General features: G+C 41.5%; 1 protein-coding gene across 27 annotated transcripts in view; it reads right to left on the bottom strand.

Moving 5' to 3' along the window:
• The window catches only part of R3HDM2 (R3H domain containing 2), a 139,230-nt gene that overhangs the window by 24,102 nt on the left and 98,262 nt on the right, over positions 1-16,866 (bottom strand). For 19 of the 27 annotated variants that reach the window (XM_087442142.1, XM_087442159.1, XM_087442141.1 and 16 more), the window contains 9 exons: positions 15,676-15,717; positions 13,724-13,810; positions 13,071-13,197; positions 12,095-12,173; positions 11,151-11,210; positions 10,457-10,597; positions 9,938-10,046; positions 7,055-7,150; positions 4,133-4,164 (listed from right to left, as the gene is read on the bottom strand). In XM_087442142.1, the coding sequence (XP_087298268.1) occupies positions 4,133-4,164; positions 7,055-7,150; positions 9,938-10,046; positions 10,457-10,597; positions 11,151-11,210; positions 12,095-12,173; positions 13,071-13,197; positions 13,724-13,810; positions 15,676-15,717 (773 nt within the window). The remainder of the gene's footprint in view (positions 1-4,132; positions 4,165-7,054; positions 7,151-9,937; positions 10,047-10,456; positions 10,598-11,150; positions 11,211-12,094; positions 12,174-13,070; positions 13,198-13,723; positions 13,811-15,675; positions 15,718-16,866) is intronic. The other 8 variants (XM_087442152.1, XM_087442155.1, XM_087442162.1 and 5 more) reach the window with 2 other exon arrangements.

The following is a 16,866-nucleotide window of genomic DNA, read 5'->3' as shown; positions in this document are numbered from 1 at the left end:
CAGGTCTTCCACATAACACAGGTCTAAGCAGCAGAGGTGCTGCTGATGGCCACTTTTCCAGGGGTGAGAAGACGAGTATAGTAGACTAAAGGGGCACTCTGGAAAACTCAGTCTGATGGTCCGGAATTGACCCAACCTGTTTTGTGGAAGTTCTGTGTTGGTATCTTGGAACAACTGGTTCCAAAGTCTCTATGGGCTGAAGTCCTCAGCATGATCAAGCAATCCCTGGGACCCAGGATGGCAAGGAGCAGGGGACTGACTGTGCCTAGCTGCCTCCATATTAATAACCCTATTGTCCTAGATAAGGCATAAGACTATTGAGAAAAGGAATTCATCCTCTCTTATTTTGCTCTGGAAACATCAGGGTTACCCTGATGCTATAACCACTGCCTGTGATTATAAATAGCTGTACTCCTCAAGATAGACAAGGTTGGCCTGAAAACGCTAAGTCTTGTTGAGCTCTTACTGCTTCTTAATCAATAAGCAACCAAGAACCAGAAATTTTCCTTTTATATCCCCCACCCCCAATGACTAATGACCTGAGGAAACAAAATGACAGTAATTACAAAGATTTTGGTATGTATACTGGGTGGCAACTGAGCAAAAATCACAGTGGCTTGGGCTCCCTCCTGTTCACCTTCCCACCTAAAGCAAATAGAAAACTCTATCCCAATCCTCTTAGCTTCAAAGACACTAGGCTCAGAGTTATTCTAATAAAGAAAGGTATTTTTCTTAAGGGGGTAATGTTAAAGAAAATACCTTTCTTTATTAGAATATCTGCTCCAAGGGTACTGTAGGGAAAATGGGCAAAATATATGCTAGGGCTACTATTGTAGTTTTTAGCCAAGCCAATCATGGAGGGCTAAGAACACACTGGCACAGCTAGTTAGGGACATGCTAATTCTTCTTTGAATCCCAAGTAGATGTATATATAACTCTCTAACTAACAGCTTCTCTCTACATAGTTAGAATAGAGGACTGGAAAATATTCCTGTTCCCCCACAAATTACCCCTTTCTCTTGGGGATATCAAAAGTACAATGGGAAATAAGAAAGAAGTATAAATCAGGGACTCTCCAGGAACAGAACCAGACCTTAAGTGAGAGCTAACAGCCCTGTCTCAGTGGACAAAGGCAAGTCTACTGAGAGGACTCAACAAAGATGTGTGTCTTTGTGGGGTATGGGATACAGCAGTGGCAATGGATAAGGCTGCTCATTAGAAATTAGAGCTTGAATTTTGCAAGACAAGTCCTAATGGCCTTTTATACCTAAATCAAACACTCTGCTACCTATTAGGGCAGTTCTGCCATTTACTTTCTCTTTCTATCAGAGGTACACAGTGAATGAGTCAACTTTACACCAAATACCCTGGGAAGCTTGAGCCAAAGTGGCAGTACTTCTGTACTCATCCAATTTCCCCAAGACAGTGATGACCAAGTGCTCAAAATGTGGATTGTCTGATGATCTTCTGACTAACCTGGGTTAGTACACTACCCTCCTGAGAGTTAGAGAATCTAAGTTGAGTCTTGGCCAGGAAAGAAATCAGTTTTTCTTCTCTACAACTAAACCTAATCTCTAGTTGTGTCTTTACACTTCACTAAAAATAAGGCAATTAGGGAAAGCTACTAGACTCAACTCTGAGCACTGGATTGGGTTGTATGAGTTGGAGAGATGGGGGTGAAGGGCAGAGAACAATCATACTTCACACTCCTGTGAAATCAGAGCTAACTTAGTTTTTGCAAGTAGATTTAGTGCTGGTGAAAAGTCCAGTTTATTGGGTCTGGGCAGTGGGTAGAGAGGCCTGTGGAAGACGTGGCAATAAATATCAGTAAGCCTCACTGTAGCTTATTTATCAGTGGAGTAGAATCTTCCAAAGAACTGGGAAGTTGCCATAGTTACTGCCAGTATGGATGATGGAATCTGGTGTATTGGTATTTGTTTCACAAACTTGGGAAGAGAGGTATAAAGCAGCTCAAGAAGATCAGCTTCTACTCATTAGAGCTCTGGACTAGTACTCAAATAGAGGAAGAAGTTACTCCCTTAAGAGTCCCTGGAGCTGCATTTTAGATGACAGATCTTTAATCAAAACTCAGTATGGAAAGCAGCAGCTTAAAAGGAGGTCTGGATAGGAGAGGGCTGCACCTGCTCACTAGATCCTTCAAGCTATTATCTGCACAGTTTGATGTAGTTTGATGCTCCACAGCACTAATAAGGGCATCATTCCTAGCAGAAAATGTGAATTATGGCCCCGAAAGAACACTACTCAGAGAGAAAGAGGTGATGTTTGTAGAGAGCCGGTGTGGTGTGGTGAAAAGAATACTGGACAAAGAGTCAGTCCCAGTTTTGCCACTAATACCACGTAAACTTGGGTTAGCCACTAATCTCTCTGCTTTTGTTTTCTTACATGTAAACCAGCTTACCAAGTCAGAACATTGAGAGGATTGAATCAGAAACAGTATACTTTGGCGACCATAAAGCACTGTGCATTAAGTCACACATAAGAGTTAGTTTAAAACTCCTGTTTATTATAGGTGTTCTGGGATGATTTAAGACCCTAAAGTGTACAGTATGGAATGGGAATTTTTTTTTTTTCTTTTTAGAAAGGGGAACTGCTTTATCTTGACCACCACGAACAATGCAGAGCCCTCTCTGCCTGGGGCTTTCATATAATTTTATTTATTTATTTATTTTTCCCCCAAAGCCCCAGTAGATAGTTGTATGTCATAGTTGCACATCCTTCTAGTTGCTGTACGTGGGACGTGGCCTCAGCATGGCTGGACAAGCGGTGCGTCGGTGCGCGCCCGGGATCCGAACCCCGGGCTGCCAGCAGCGGAGCGCGCGCACTTAACCGGAGCGCGCGCACTTAACCGCTAAGCCACAGGGCCGGCCCCTGCCTGGGGCTTTCAGATGGACCTCAGGACGGGAAGGTCTAGGAAAAGTTCAGAGATAAGGAAAGGGAGATAAATCCTCCATCCCAAGAATGGAAAATCTCGCTATCCCAATTTCCATATGGTTTGACTAGCTTTAGAAAGGACAATAGGGAAGGGACAACTGAAGTCCTGGGAATGAGGGCTTTAACTAATCTGAGTTAGTCAGTTCTTATCAAGTTTAGGATTCAAAAAGAGAAGCCCTTTGGAAAGGGTTAGACCTGAATCCTAGTATTAAATACTCAGGTTTTCTGTAATCTGTAAGTTTTTCTACTGGTAAAATGGGAAGAACATACTTAAAATGAGTTGGTGCCAGGATATGGTCCTAAAGCAGTGCTTCTCTCACCACTGCCTTGTATAATCCTCTGGGGTGGGACTGAGAGGCTGAAATGAAAGGGAGATTCTCATGACTACTTTGTGGAAAATGGAGAATATTAGGTACTGGAGAAGTTAATACAGCAGCTTTCACCAACATTAAGAGCAAGTCATGGACAATCATAAAAACGACATGCTCTAAGTCCCTGCTAAGGCAAACAGGTCCTTTCTGAGGTCATCTTACCTATTACATTGTCCCAAAGAGAAAACTACATAGACAGAGGTGTTCGTATGTGTTTTTATATGTGTGTGTGTTCCATTCTTTCTGAAAGATACAAAACATTCTCCCTGCTGTGTGAGGGATAAGCTCTTTACATATTTCCATAGATTCAGAAAGGTAGCCAGAAGATACCCATTCTTTTACCTTAATATAAATATATGTTGAAATCCTCCAAAAATGCCCAATTCCAGCAAACTTCTGGGAGGGAGCAGTACCTATCCCTATTTGGTCCCCCTTTCACCTATCCAGGACTTAAAATGAAGTTAGAAACAATCAAGTCATTGAGCAGGAGCCTTTTTTTTTTAAATGGGGAAAAATATCCAATGTTGCAAAAACCACAAATTGAATTATTCCACAAGCAGCCATGCATGGAGCAAACTCACTCCACTGGAAAGATTACAGCAAAACAAAATAAAATTTAAAAAAAAACAAGGAGGGATATAGATCACACAGAGGTACCTAAAAATCTGCCTTCTCTTGTGAGAGCTAGAAGAAAAGGCTTCTTTGGAGAGTCTGTTGGTTAACATCAAAGAAAAGCATCATTACAGGATTATATTAACCTCACTGAAAAAGCTCAATGAGAAGCAGGGAACATGCTAAGTGGTACTAACCTGATGTCATTTAGATATCCGTTCTGGCCAGTCTAGGTGAGGGGGAGAAAATGGAAAATAACTTATAAGAAAACAGCATGGCATAACCAAAAAGGGTGTCCATGATGCTATGAATACCCAAGGTCCTCAAACCAAGCTCACCCCCCAACAGGGAGAGACGGAGCAGGGACAGGATGACCCACACCCTCATACCCAATCGGACTTCTCACCTTAATGGGAAAAAGCATTTGACGTTTTTAGCCTTCCCACAGAGTGTTTAAAAAGAGAGTCTGATAAAGTAGAAATGTGGAAAGGAGGAAGAGGAAAGTATTAACCTCACTATTATTTCCTTTTTAGCTCTCAATTTATTCTCTCTAGAGGTAAGCTGAGCATAGTAATTGGTGTGCTTGGTTCTTAAGAGTGTGTTCAAAGGAAGGAAAAAGGGAGATAAGAGAAAGAAATTTAGTGTTTTGGGAAATCATCCTCAATGACTATTCCATTTGTCTTCTACACTGGCCAAAATGAAAGACATTCTGACCTGAGACCCAAGGAGAGTAAGAAACTGGGGAAGCAGGTACTTTTCAGAGCCTAGAAAAAGTGAGAAAATTAAAAGCCTGAAACATTCCTTTTGAGGAGCATTTCCTGACAAAGCCACCGAGCTGAATGAAGTGAGCATTATGGTGGACTCCCAAGCCTTAAGAAAAGGTACCAAGAGTGTCCAGCTGCTGAGCCGAGAGGGCTCCGCGCAAAGCAGAGCCTGTGTGGGCAGCCTTCCCAATGCACAGCTCAGGCTCCAGAGAAGGCTGCGGCAGCAGCATTTCCATCCAAACACCCTTCTTGCCACTTCCCTTTCTTTTTGGCCTGCCTCTTCCTCCCCTGCACCCCAACCTACAACTCTACCCTTAATCAGCTCCCTTTGACTGGCCAGGTTCCTCTCCACATAAGACTCTTTGGAATACGGTAGGCTTTGGCCATTTTTCCTTGTCTAGACCTTCTGAGATTCCTGATGCCTCTACCACAGCAAGAGTTAGGAAGTGCTGAAATGAAAGTGATAAATCCACAAGGATTTAACAAGGAATACAAATATTAGTAGAGGCTTCAGAGACTAGAAATCAGGAGGAAAAGGAGAGAAGAGCTAACTTTGACTTTGTTATGGTTGTAGGTAGATATATTCCATTGTTGTTCATAATTAGCCCCAATACTCGATTAAAGGTTGTTTGTGCTTTCAGAATACCTATGACTTTGCTAATGGCTGGCATGGTGGGACAGTCATTTTCCATGTGTCAGTGAAGCAGATAGCTACCCTATGATGTCACTGGTACTTCTTAATCTAAAGAGCCTGGAGCAGAGCAAGCTATTGAGAAGTGGTTTTTTCTAGAGGTTAAGAGCATGGACTCTGGAGCCAGACTGCCTGAATTCAAATACCAGCTCTTTCACTAACTAGCAGTGTGATTCTAGGTTACTTAACCTCTCTATGCCTCAGTCCCTCATTTATAAAATGAGGAAAATAATGGAACCTACTTCATAGGCCTAGTGTGAAGATTAAATAAATGAATTTATGCAAAATGCTGAGAACAGTGTCTGAAAGATAGTAAGCACTCTATAAATGTTTGCTATTATCATTCACCAACCTGCTCTGTCCACAATTTAGGGTCATCACTGGTCAGAATCATGTACAAATGACCTCTCTCCTGTCATTCCACCCAACTGGTTTGCAGGTAAAGGCAGAGAACCCTCTTCAGGCTACAGTTGGATAATTTGGAGGACAGATTTTTCTGACTCAGAATGGAAGTCTATATAACAGAAGGTTAGAAGATTCCTTCTCCTTAGACTTTGGACCAGAGGGTTTGTCATGTATCTGTCCCCAGTGAGGATCCTTGGAACACCTGGGTTTCCTGAGACAATGGAACAAGTTCATAGAGGAGTTCAGTTTAATTGAAGTCGGAGACAATACTTTTCTGAGCTAGGTGATGATGAAAAGATATACCTTTTTTTGTATTGCTGAGGGAGGGGAGAGTGGGGAAAAGGGAGGAGAGTAGTGTCCATCTAAGTATACTGATTAGAACTGGCCATCTTTTGACAATGAAGGGAGGCTGGCTCTTCCTCCTTTGTTTGCTAATTTGACTGTCAGACAGTGCTGCTATCTGGAGCCTATATTTCTGGAGATTTGCTCCTCTCTTGCTTGTCCTCAGCCTTTCCTGAATTTCTGCTATACTTCTCTCCAGTCTGGTCGGCAAAGGCCACCAGATACAGGGATACCAAGTATATTTGATATGGCCCACAATTCTTAAGAATAAAGTTACCTAAAATGATTCATTTTGCCTTTTGGCCCAGGGAGCTAGTCCTATTCTAAGAAGCAAAGTAAGAAATATAGGAAGAAAGAGACTTCCTGTTCAGGTAGAGACTGGAGGGAATAGTGAGTGGTACCCTCTGTGCATGTGGAATGTGGAGCTCAGAGAATGGATGTCAAATCTGTGCTCTAACAATCACCAACATATCCTAAAAATGAGGCTGGCCAAACAAGATGAATGTGTAGGCTGTGTGGACACTAAGTCTTCCACTTAGAAGCAAAGAGGCCTAAAATGGACAGTGGAAGTGAAAGAGGGTAAGTGGGAGGAGGGTTTGACAGGCAAGATTCAGGGCCCTTCCATAAGCCCTGCCAAAACCATGTCTATTTTCAGTCTAATCACATCTACCAAATTCAGCCACTCCATTTGTTCTCTTTGTATGCCATACGGCAGAATGTATTAAAAATAATACAAATAATAATCTGCAGCTTCCCAATAAGCCACATTTAATTTTAGAGATCAAGTCTGGAGCTGGCTGATGTTGGTTAGACAAAAAAAAAACAACAAAACATTTATGGAGGGTTCATTCCATTCACAGTTTCAAAGATTAAGAGCTAAAAGCTATGGGCTGACAACTCTCAGAAGCTACACTTACCTCTCGGGCAAATATTCTCTCTCGGACCCTTTGATATTCCTCCTCTCTCTCTTCTATTGACTTGCTCCTCCTTCCATCCTGCAATGGAACTCTGATCTAGATCGATGAGCAGAATTAAGCTAGTTAAGTTCTCCTCGTACTGCAAGCTCACTGCACACCAGCAAGGAAGAGAAACCGGGAGAGTTTATAGTTGCCATCAAAAAAATGGAAAAAATAAAATAAAATTTCCAGTGTTAGATGGGTTTCACTGGGTACATCTGACCATGCAGTTTGGGAGATCAGGTTTTCTGGAAGGTTGGGGCCTCTCCATCTCCCCACCCCCGCCAGAGAATCAAGAACAACAACTATTTATAAAGACTGGGTTGCTTCCTTGTAGTAATCAGGTACTCTCCAGTCAGTGAGGATCAAGAGAATAGCCCAGGGAATAAACGACATTGCTTTGGAGGGAAAGCAAGGGATAGGAGAAAGCTAGAGAGGGAGAAGAAACAAGTATTTAGCAGAGCTGAATATAGAGAAGAGTTTTAGAGAACTAGCACCTGACATTGTCCCTTCTTTAGTCACTAATGCCATGGCCTGAAGACCCAAGTCACACGCAGCTCAGCAAAGAGGGCCTTGGAAATGAAATCCCAAGGGCGAAGCTAAAGTCAAAGCTTAAGCATATTTTCTCATCTTAACTATAGCTACTGGAGGGAGGGAAAGAGAGAGAAATTACAGAAATAGAGAAGAAAGAGAACAGAGCAACACAAAGAGGAATAGAGAAAAGAAAAGGAGAATAGAACAGAAAGAAGGATGGACAGAGAAAGGAACAGAAAAATAAGGTTCGGTGGAGGGAGGGGAGAGATAGAGCGATAGAAAGGGAAAAGAAGAAATGAAGGATAGAGAATCTTACATTCTGTGAAAAATGTAGTGAAGTGACTAGAAGGGATGGCTGGGCAGATCACCACATCTGGCTAGCCTACCACCCAACTCTCCATCACTGTCTTTTCCTCTCTTGGCCTGTGAACTGTGAGCACTGTCCTGCGTAGGGTGTTATAGAGTGTCCTTTTCCATACTGCTCTTGAAGGCAAGGAGCTCTGAGGGAGATAACCCATCAAATGAATGTCATCAGGTTATAAAAGATTCTGACCTTCAATCCACAGGCTTTGAAAGCTTCAGATGAAGCAACCAAGGAGACTGCTGCTCTAGGCTGATCTTCCTGATCTTCACCAATCTCCAGAGGTAGGTATAACTTCAGGAGAATCAACTTTTGACTAGATTTAGTTCTCACTAGCCTTAAGAACCTAAATTCTACTAAATGTCCTTTTACAAATCCCATTCCAAGAAGACACAGAACCTCAAGGTGCTGTATTGTCCTCAGCCCCTAGCACCGGTAAACCAGTGGCAGAGTAGAAAGAGCATAATGGGCTTTGAGATCAGGCAGAATCTCAGCTCTGCCACCTCTGAGTAATGTCACTTTAGGCAAGTAACTTAGCATCTCTTAGCCTCAGTTTTCTTATATTTAAAGTGGGGCTAATAAGCCCCATCTACACTGGATTGTGGAGAGGATTTTAAGAGATAAAACATATAATGTGTTTGGAACAGAGTCTAATTCATGGAAAACACTCAATAAAATAGCCATTATTGTGTTTATTATTAATATCACAGACAGAAAGTGCATAGAGCTTACCCTATTATGGATCAAGCCTGAAGCTGAGAGATGAAAAGTTTATAATAGGGAATATTCCACTCTGCTTAAGTGTGCCTCTAGGCCTGAATAATTCCTGATCCACAGAAAAAGGGTTTTGGGAAAATGGAGAGAAGGGCATCAGGATGGAAAGGCTCTTTCTTGTTTTTCAAAATTTTGTCTTTTGTATGTTTCATTGTTTTCAATCAGACCCAGCATGTTTGTCCACAATAGATGATGGCACTTTTCTCAAAAGGACTCCCTCAAATACTCAAGTAGCAAGCAGGAAAAGTTCTGGTCTCGAGACCATACAATATCCCAAGAAAATTAATTTTGACTCTAGAGGTAAGATATTACAGTTATCATTAATTAGCAAGACTCATATTGGCTCTACCCAACCATGCTCTTCAAACCTTAACCCTGGTTCTCCACCTAACCTCCTTTGGAAGCCAATCAGAAGCAGGCTGGATCTAAATGCTTTATGTGGCTAGGAAAACTAACCCCCAAATTATCACTTACTATCTGAAGGGCGGGCTAGAAGTAAGGGCAACAGCCAGGCCCATAAGTGAAGGGATGGGGCAGATTGTTCACTTCTTATTCCCACAGCAGTGGATCAAAAAAGGGGATACTGCCTGAGGTTCCCAGCATCACAAGTCAAATTAACTCACTCACCTTGGTGGAAGGAGTTGGGAAAAGAATGAGTAGTTTGCAGAAAGGGATCAGAAACACCTTTATAAGTGGGTAAATTAGATCACAACTTTGCCAATTCAAGGCTAGCCCTGAGCTAGGATAAGAGTAGAAGTGGCATAAAGTAGCTTTTGGTGGTTCCCAAAGAAATCCCTAACTGTTAAAGAAAAAAAGAAAGAAGCCATCAGCTGAATCAACGCTGAAGCAGGGAGGGACCTTGTTTTGTCCCAAAATGACATGGAGTTAGAAGTCAGTGGCAGAACCAGGGAGTTCCAGGCCAAATGAGAAAACCCAGCAAAACTCAGCACCATGTCTCTCTGGGGCTAAGAGGGTGGCATTCAGCTCAACAAGTGTAGTCAGTCCTCAACATTAAGCCAAAGCCAACTCAGCACAGCTCTATAATGTATAGCTATATACATTTTTCCATACTAAGATATTTTGAGGTTTTTCCGTCCCACAAAAATTCTTCTCCCCTCCCAGTTTCTCTTACTGCAATCTCTCTCTCTATAGGCCCACCCCTTTCCATTCTTCACCTGGTTATCATCTCGGTCCATACTGGCATCATCTCTCTTGAGAATGAATCTCTGTTGAAATTCTGAATTCTTCTCATCCTTTATATGTTCTGAGAACCTCTGTTCAGGGCTGGGATTGGGAGAGAGATGTGGAAGGAAAGGAGGAAAAAGACCCTTTTGTTAGGAAGCAGACCTCCCAGAACAGCTCTCTTAAATTCCACAACTCCCACTCAGGGGATTTCTGGAGTCAGGCATCTGAAAAGTCACTTGATGGTTTTAATGAAATCCTCAGGGTCTGTTCTTTATACATTTATAACTTGTCTTCCTCCAAAGTTATACCTGTCATATCAGTAAAGGTAAAGAGAGCCAGGGGCCAGTCTTCATGAAACACCAGTGCCTCTAGAATCTATCTCTGAGGCCTCACAAAGAGTAGGAATTGATAATATAACCCCCCAAACTGTCCTCTCCCTGGAAAGAGACATCTTCCACCCCAGAGGCTATCCCAGGAAAGCCTTCTCAATCTGTGGTTTCCTCCCTTACATTCTTGTGTTACTGGTTTTGTTGATGATGACAGCTTTTCCAGTTTGATCAACATTGTGGTCCATTCCAAAATAGGCAGCTACCCGGTGTAATAGCATCCGGTGATATGAGGTCATCTGAGGAAACTTCTTGAACTGGTTACTGAAGGGAAACCCAGGGGAAAAAAAAATAAAATAAGGACAAAAAATAGCAATAACAGCCAATTATAATTTTTCTTATAAGTGTCCAAAGTGGGGAATTTCTCAGGAGAAACAGACAAAAGGAAGATAGATATTTACTCAATGGGAACCAAAAATCTTCTTTATCTACAGTATTTTGTAGTTCACTCTGATCCACTATCCTCACTAAATACTCCTTAGGCCCTAGGTCTCACCCACCTGGATGATATTCTACAAAGAAAAAAGTAAGAAATTTAAGAATAATGAAATATGGGACAAGGGCTAGCTGCTGAAAAGATATAAATTCTTTTCAACTTGGGTCTATGCAATAACTTAAAAACTTCACTTGGTTTTCACATACATACTTTTAAATTCATTTTTATTACTTCTCCCCAACTCCTTTTGGTTCCCAGTGAGTAACTACTTCAAAATTCAGACTTTAAGGAAAAAATGAAAGAGGGACATTCTAAAATTGTATCTAAATTTCTTTTCAGCCCCCCCCACCTTTAAATGTGTATTTTATTCAAGTAACTTACTTGTTGTCATTAATAAATTCCAGAATCTCCTGTTCTAATTTTAGCAGCATCATTCTGTCCCTGTTTAAAAAAGATTAAAACAATACAAAAAGCAACCCTCCCATAGACATTGAAAATACAAGCTGCTCACTACAGAAGCTGAAGGGAAGGACAGAGCTAAATCCCAACAGTGGACCAAAAATGCAGAGGCTGCTGAGCCTCACTGGCCTGTCTTATGTTACTTTAAAAAAGAAAAACAATCAAGTATACATTTTGCAGATCCTCTCAATCATGTACTTTGTTTTTCTTACCAGAAACCTAATTCTGTTGGCAGCCATATTCATACAAACATACTTTATACTTATAAATCTAATCACTAGTCTACATTCCATTCAGTTATTTATAGAATTTTAAAACAATTATGATTTAGCTTATGTACAAATCAATTATTTTTTCTTTGGTGCTTTTTAATTTTACTCCCAAGCCTTCATATTTCTTTGTCTCTGTATTCTTCTTCCATAGAATTTTTCTCAACTCTTCTAAAAGCAGAAACCTCAATGTGAAGGTATTCTGAATCCCTCACAGATATAAAACTACATTGGAGAGAAATGGTGGTGGGGGGTGGGCATCCTAGATTCAAATAATAGAAAAAATTCTGAGAAGCTACTTGGCCTTTTGGGTACCTTGCTGACTCCTGGCCCCTTTTTCCCTTCCATCAAATCATGTTATTACCTTGGGTTCTTTTTTTTTTTTTTTTTTAAGATTTTATTTATTTATCTATTCCCCCCAAAGCCCCAGTAGATAGTTGTACGTCATAGTTGCACATACTTCTAGCTGCTGTATGTGGGACGCGGCCCCAGCATGGCCAGAGAAGCGGCGCGTTGGTGCGCACCTGGGATCCGAACCCTGGCCGCCAGCAGTGGAGTGCGCGCACTTAACTGCTACGCCATGGGGCCGGCCCTTACCTTGGGTTCTTTTTCAGTGTATTTACAAGAAATTCATGTAGGTCTATTCCAGTGGAGTCCGTATATTCTTGACTGGAGTCTAGAACCACCACAATAAAAGAAATTTAAAATAAATGAAACTGCCTTGCATGATATCTAATCCCATGCAGAAGCCCAAAACCTGACCAGGAGAGATGAAAATAGGAAAGTAGAATCAAACTTCAGGGGTTTTAGCTTAAAAACCAGAATGATCTTGATTTGCCAGCCTCCCCAAATTCCCCATGACAATGATAGAAGGTAGAATCTGGGTCATAGTGTTGCATCAGTATTCAACTGAAAAGCCACCGTACCATCAATAAGTATTTACTGAATGTCCTGACCAGAACAAAGCAGGTTTTCTTCTAGTTAAGGAAAAAAAATGCCAGGTAAGGGCAATCAGTGCTGAATTTCCCAGAATCTCAGCAAATATGCTCAAATGTTGATTATATATATTTATAAAATTTTAATCCCAAGGTTGTCTTTTTCCTCTCAACTACCATTGATGGACCATGTCTTTTTGCTACCAGCCCAAGAGTTTAAAACTAAAGAGAGCTTAATAATTAGATGCAAATCTGCATCATTAAAAAAAAATCAGTCCACACATCCCAAAACCAAAATATAAATGGTATCTGGAGGATCTGAAACCAGTGATGATCCACGTCACTGTTTACTCCAGAGCAAAAATAAAATCAGAATTAACTACAATGTCCTCCTATGGGTAGTGCCAATGTTAATGCAGTAGCTCTCTGTCGCAAGTTAGCCCCTAAGGCAGGGCTGGAGAAACCAGCAAAGAAAGCAACCTAACCTAGTCAGGCACTTCCCCAAGCAACCATGAAGTCAGCAGAACATTATGAACTGTTGGGCCAGTAAGGCTAGTGGGTGCCAGGCTTCAAGATGGAAGGAAAGCGCAGTGTAGAGCCAGGCCCTAGGACAGATGAGAGAGGGGCCAAGTCCTCACCTCTAGACAGCATCTTCCTTGGGACCTTTTCTTTGTTTTTATCCTTGTCTTCCTTTTCAGAGACATCCTTTGTGGACTTTTCTTCCTCTTTGTCAGAGGGGCAGCTGATGTGCAACTGAATTATATCCTTGGATAAGGGGAAAGAGAAATATAATCAAACGGGAAAAAGGATTTTAACTCTCCTGCAGCTCCCTTGAAATGTCAAAGAAGGCAAATCTTGGGGTGGCAGCACTCTCTCACAGAAGTGAATATTTTGTTAATTAAATTGTTTTAGCTTTTGTTCTACCAAAAGGGTAGAGGCCAAATCTTTTCTGCCAACAATCACAGCCCACTATATGGAGGGCTCAAGTTACACTGGCTGTTCTTGGCATAGGAAGTGGATGGAAACGGTTCTAACCACCAGAGGGGCATGGTGTGGATGGGAAAACAAGATCCAGCCCTGGGACCTCCTTATGGACATCATCCTGGGTGGTCCAGGTGTGAAGACCTATACTTCACACTCTCACCCATTCCCTGCTTTACTGCAACAGCTTGTTTTGAAGCTCTTTCTACCCTGATTTCTAAGCCTAATGTTGATGCTATGCTCGCTATACCATAGTTTACCAAACAACTGCCAAATGCAAAAGCCACACTTACTCTTACAAACGACCTACCTGGGTTTCTAGTGGTCCATCAACAAATGGGGCAGAGGACTCCTCACACACTGCCAGGCTGCGCACCAACTTTAGCTTGGAATTAGACTGAAAAAAACAAATACACACATATATTCCCTTGGTGAACATTCAGAAAGCTTTTGGCTGAATGAAGAGCATCATCTTTGGCTCTGTTAGTTGCTGCTTCCATTAAATAGGGTTTTTTTCAAACAGGTCCTATTTGCCAGTTCCTGCTTCACTTGGAAGATAATTCTCCAGCTTACAAGAGTAGACATATAAAAACAAAATGGCTACTTTGGACAGATGATAGGAAAACCACTTCACTTAGCTTTCCTCTCTCTACCCCAGTGCTCCAACTTCAGACTGAGAAGTTTACTGAGAATATGCAGCAGAGCTTAGACACTGGATTTAAGAGCCAGAAGTCCTAGCTTTAACTCCTGGTTTTGTGCCTCTGAGCTATGAGACCCTGAGCAAATTACTTGACCTGTCTGGGTCTCTGTTTTTCCTCAACAAAACTGGGATAAAGATAGTTATAGGGTTGTTGTAAGAATTAGATGATATAAAGTATGTAAACATACATATCATAAATAGTGCCTCGCATACAGTAGACAATAAATGCTAAATGACTCTAAACCTGAGATGGCAGAATATGGAAAGAAGTGTCTAAGAAAAGAGTAAAGAGAAACACAGAAAACTTTCTAACATTTGGGATTTAATATGATAAAAAGCTTATCCACTTGGTTTATTGCTGCTTGCTGGTGAATCTCAAAGAGATCTGAAATCCACTTTGCTAATCACTGCTCTCCTAGGCATCCCAAAAGCCAAAAATTATAGAGTGACTCATTAGAAATCTACCTATAAACTCTTCTGAGAGTTCTTATAATAAAATCAAGGTTTACAGTGAATACAAGAGCACAAAATGTGGTATGTGTGTGCCAGGCAGTACGGTATACTGAAAAAAACTTGCAAGTCTGAAGAACTGACTTCAAGCCTGTTCATCCATAAAATGGAGATAATAACTGTCTTACTTATCACAGAAAGTTTGGGAGGAAGTGAAGTAGCAGTGAACACCCTTTGTTTTGAACTTTAATGTCAAGCCCATCACTGTGGATTAGGCCACATAAGGCAAGACACAGAGCCAATTTATCATACGTTGTGGTCTTCTTCAAACCCAAGCCACTTTCTGGCTGGGCCACTCCCAAATTCTGCTATTATTTTTCTGGGGGAAAGGGGTGGACACCCTTAATTATTACTTCTGGTGACAATTCTTCCCACGGGAATAAAAATTGAATATTTTACTGTTCCCCAACTAAAATTAAAAAGCTATCACACTAACACATATAGTCCTCCCTGATAACAGTGCTTAAAATAATCTGTGATGTGCTAATTTTATGATACAATGATTAAAAACAAAATCCTCCTCCCTGCCCCAACCTAAAAAGTAAAACATTAAAAAAAAAGTGCCTGTGTTTTTAGGATGTCCAAAAATGGTGAGTCATTTCTACTAATAGAGTAGGATTTATCTTAAAGGAAATTCACATGGCAAAAAAAAAAAAAAAAAAAGAACAAGAAACATTGGGGGAGAAATAAGACTTATGTAGCAGCCATTCTCCGAGAGAAGCCAGAGGTGAGCTGAGAAACTGGCGTTTCAGCAGATCCGCTACCAGTTTGCTCAGGCTTTGTGGGAGGCTCTGGCTGGGTATCCCTTCAAGTATCAGAAACCGACTGTGACTGAACTAGAGACAATGGAGAAAAATAAAACTAGACCTTCGAAAAGGAAATGTGTGTATGTGTGTGCGTGTCTGTGTATGCACGTTCACCATTACGGTACAAAGTGTGGGCAAAAAACTTTGCCTATATATAATCCAAATAAACTAGATTAGTGATAAGTCTATTTCTGAAACATATTACTAATAACACCAGAAAAGAAGCTATAGAGAAAGGGCTCTCACCTTGGCTCTTTTCCTGGCATGACCATGGTTGGATGTCCGCCTCTGTTAGAAAGGAATTGGACAATATTAAAGGTAGGGAAAATCAACACTCAAGTTAAAAGCAATACAAGTGTACAAAGAAAAAGCACTAACTGTAAAACCATTACAATAGCCAAACTATGATGAGATCCACTTGGTGTGGTTGTCCCCCTATGCTATGACTCTAGCAACTGTGACACAGAAGGGACCACAGGTCACCTACTGACAAATCACCACTCACCATGAAGATAAAAAAATAAAAGGAGTCACTGACTGGTTGGCCTCTTTCACAGATTGAGAACAAATTACTTTTGGATACATCATGGAATCCTCTCCTGATTAGGATGCTTGTGGAAATGTCACCACCATAGCAAGATAGAGTATTTTTTTCCCCAAGCTTGCACACAGTAGCCTATTTAACCCATAATGAACATGAAATATGGCCACTAACCATCACTTATAATAACATCTTTATAGGACAACATATTCAGAGTTCCAACCTGAGATACTCAAAATACCTGTTCCTATGGCTGCAGAAATGGCATGAAGACTCTTCTTGCCAATTGCCTCACTCCCTGAATATGAGAATTCTCCCAGTTCTAAGCTCCTGGTGATGGGTCTTATAGCCTGTCTAGGTCAGCAATATAAGATGGGACAGGATAAAAAGAAGGGAGCATGGAAGATATGGACAAGACCTCCAGAGCAAAGGTAGGATAAGGAGAGTAGATAAGGAGCAGGGTAGAAGCTGAGGAAGATGATGATTGAGGGCCTGAGATGGAATGAGGGAAGAAACGACTAGTTAATTGATACAGTTTCTGAACAGCTGAGAAATCAAAATGAGGGCTTTTGGGAAGAGGCTGGGTAGGGTTATATACGGGATGAGGCACTTAGGGCTGCTGAGATGTCTGGAATGGAAATCAGTGCCACCAGAGTGTGGAGAGAACTGAGGCTGGGGTGGGGCCAGGGAAGGGAAACAAGACAGAGGCAGAGTACCAGCACGGTCCTGGGTAGGTGAGGATTCCTCTTTCCTTTGTCCTCCTCACTAGTTACCAAACAACACTGCAACAATGCAGAATGGAGAACCGGCAAGGGGGATGGAAAGAGTAAGACATGACGATGGATCTGGTCAGTGGCAAGATCTGTTACAGTAAGGGAAGAGTCATAGTCCAGGAA

The sequence above is a fragment of the Ceratotherium simum genome, chromosome 17 (genome assembly GCF_057802395.1).
Source record: "Ceratotherium simum simum isolate JZ-2026a chromosome 17, ASM5780239v1, whole genome shotgun sequence".
In the NCBI taxonomy this organism is placed as follows: Eukaryota; Metazoa; Chordata; class Mammalia; order Perissodactyla; family Rhinocerotidae; genus Ceratotherium; species Ceratotherium simum.
Note: the sequence above shows the minus strand (reverse complement) of the source record. Positions and strands in the feature narration are given on the sequence as shown.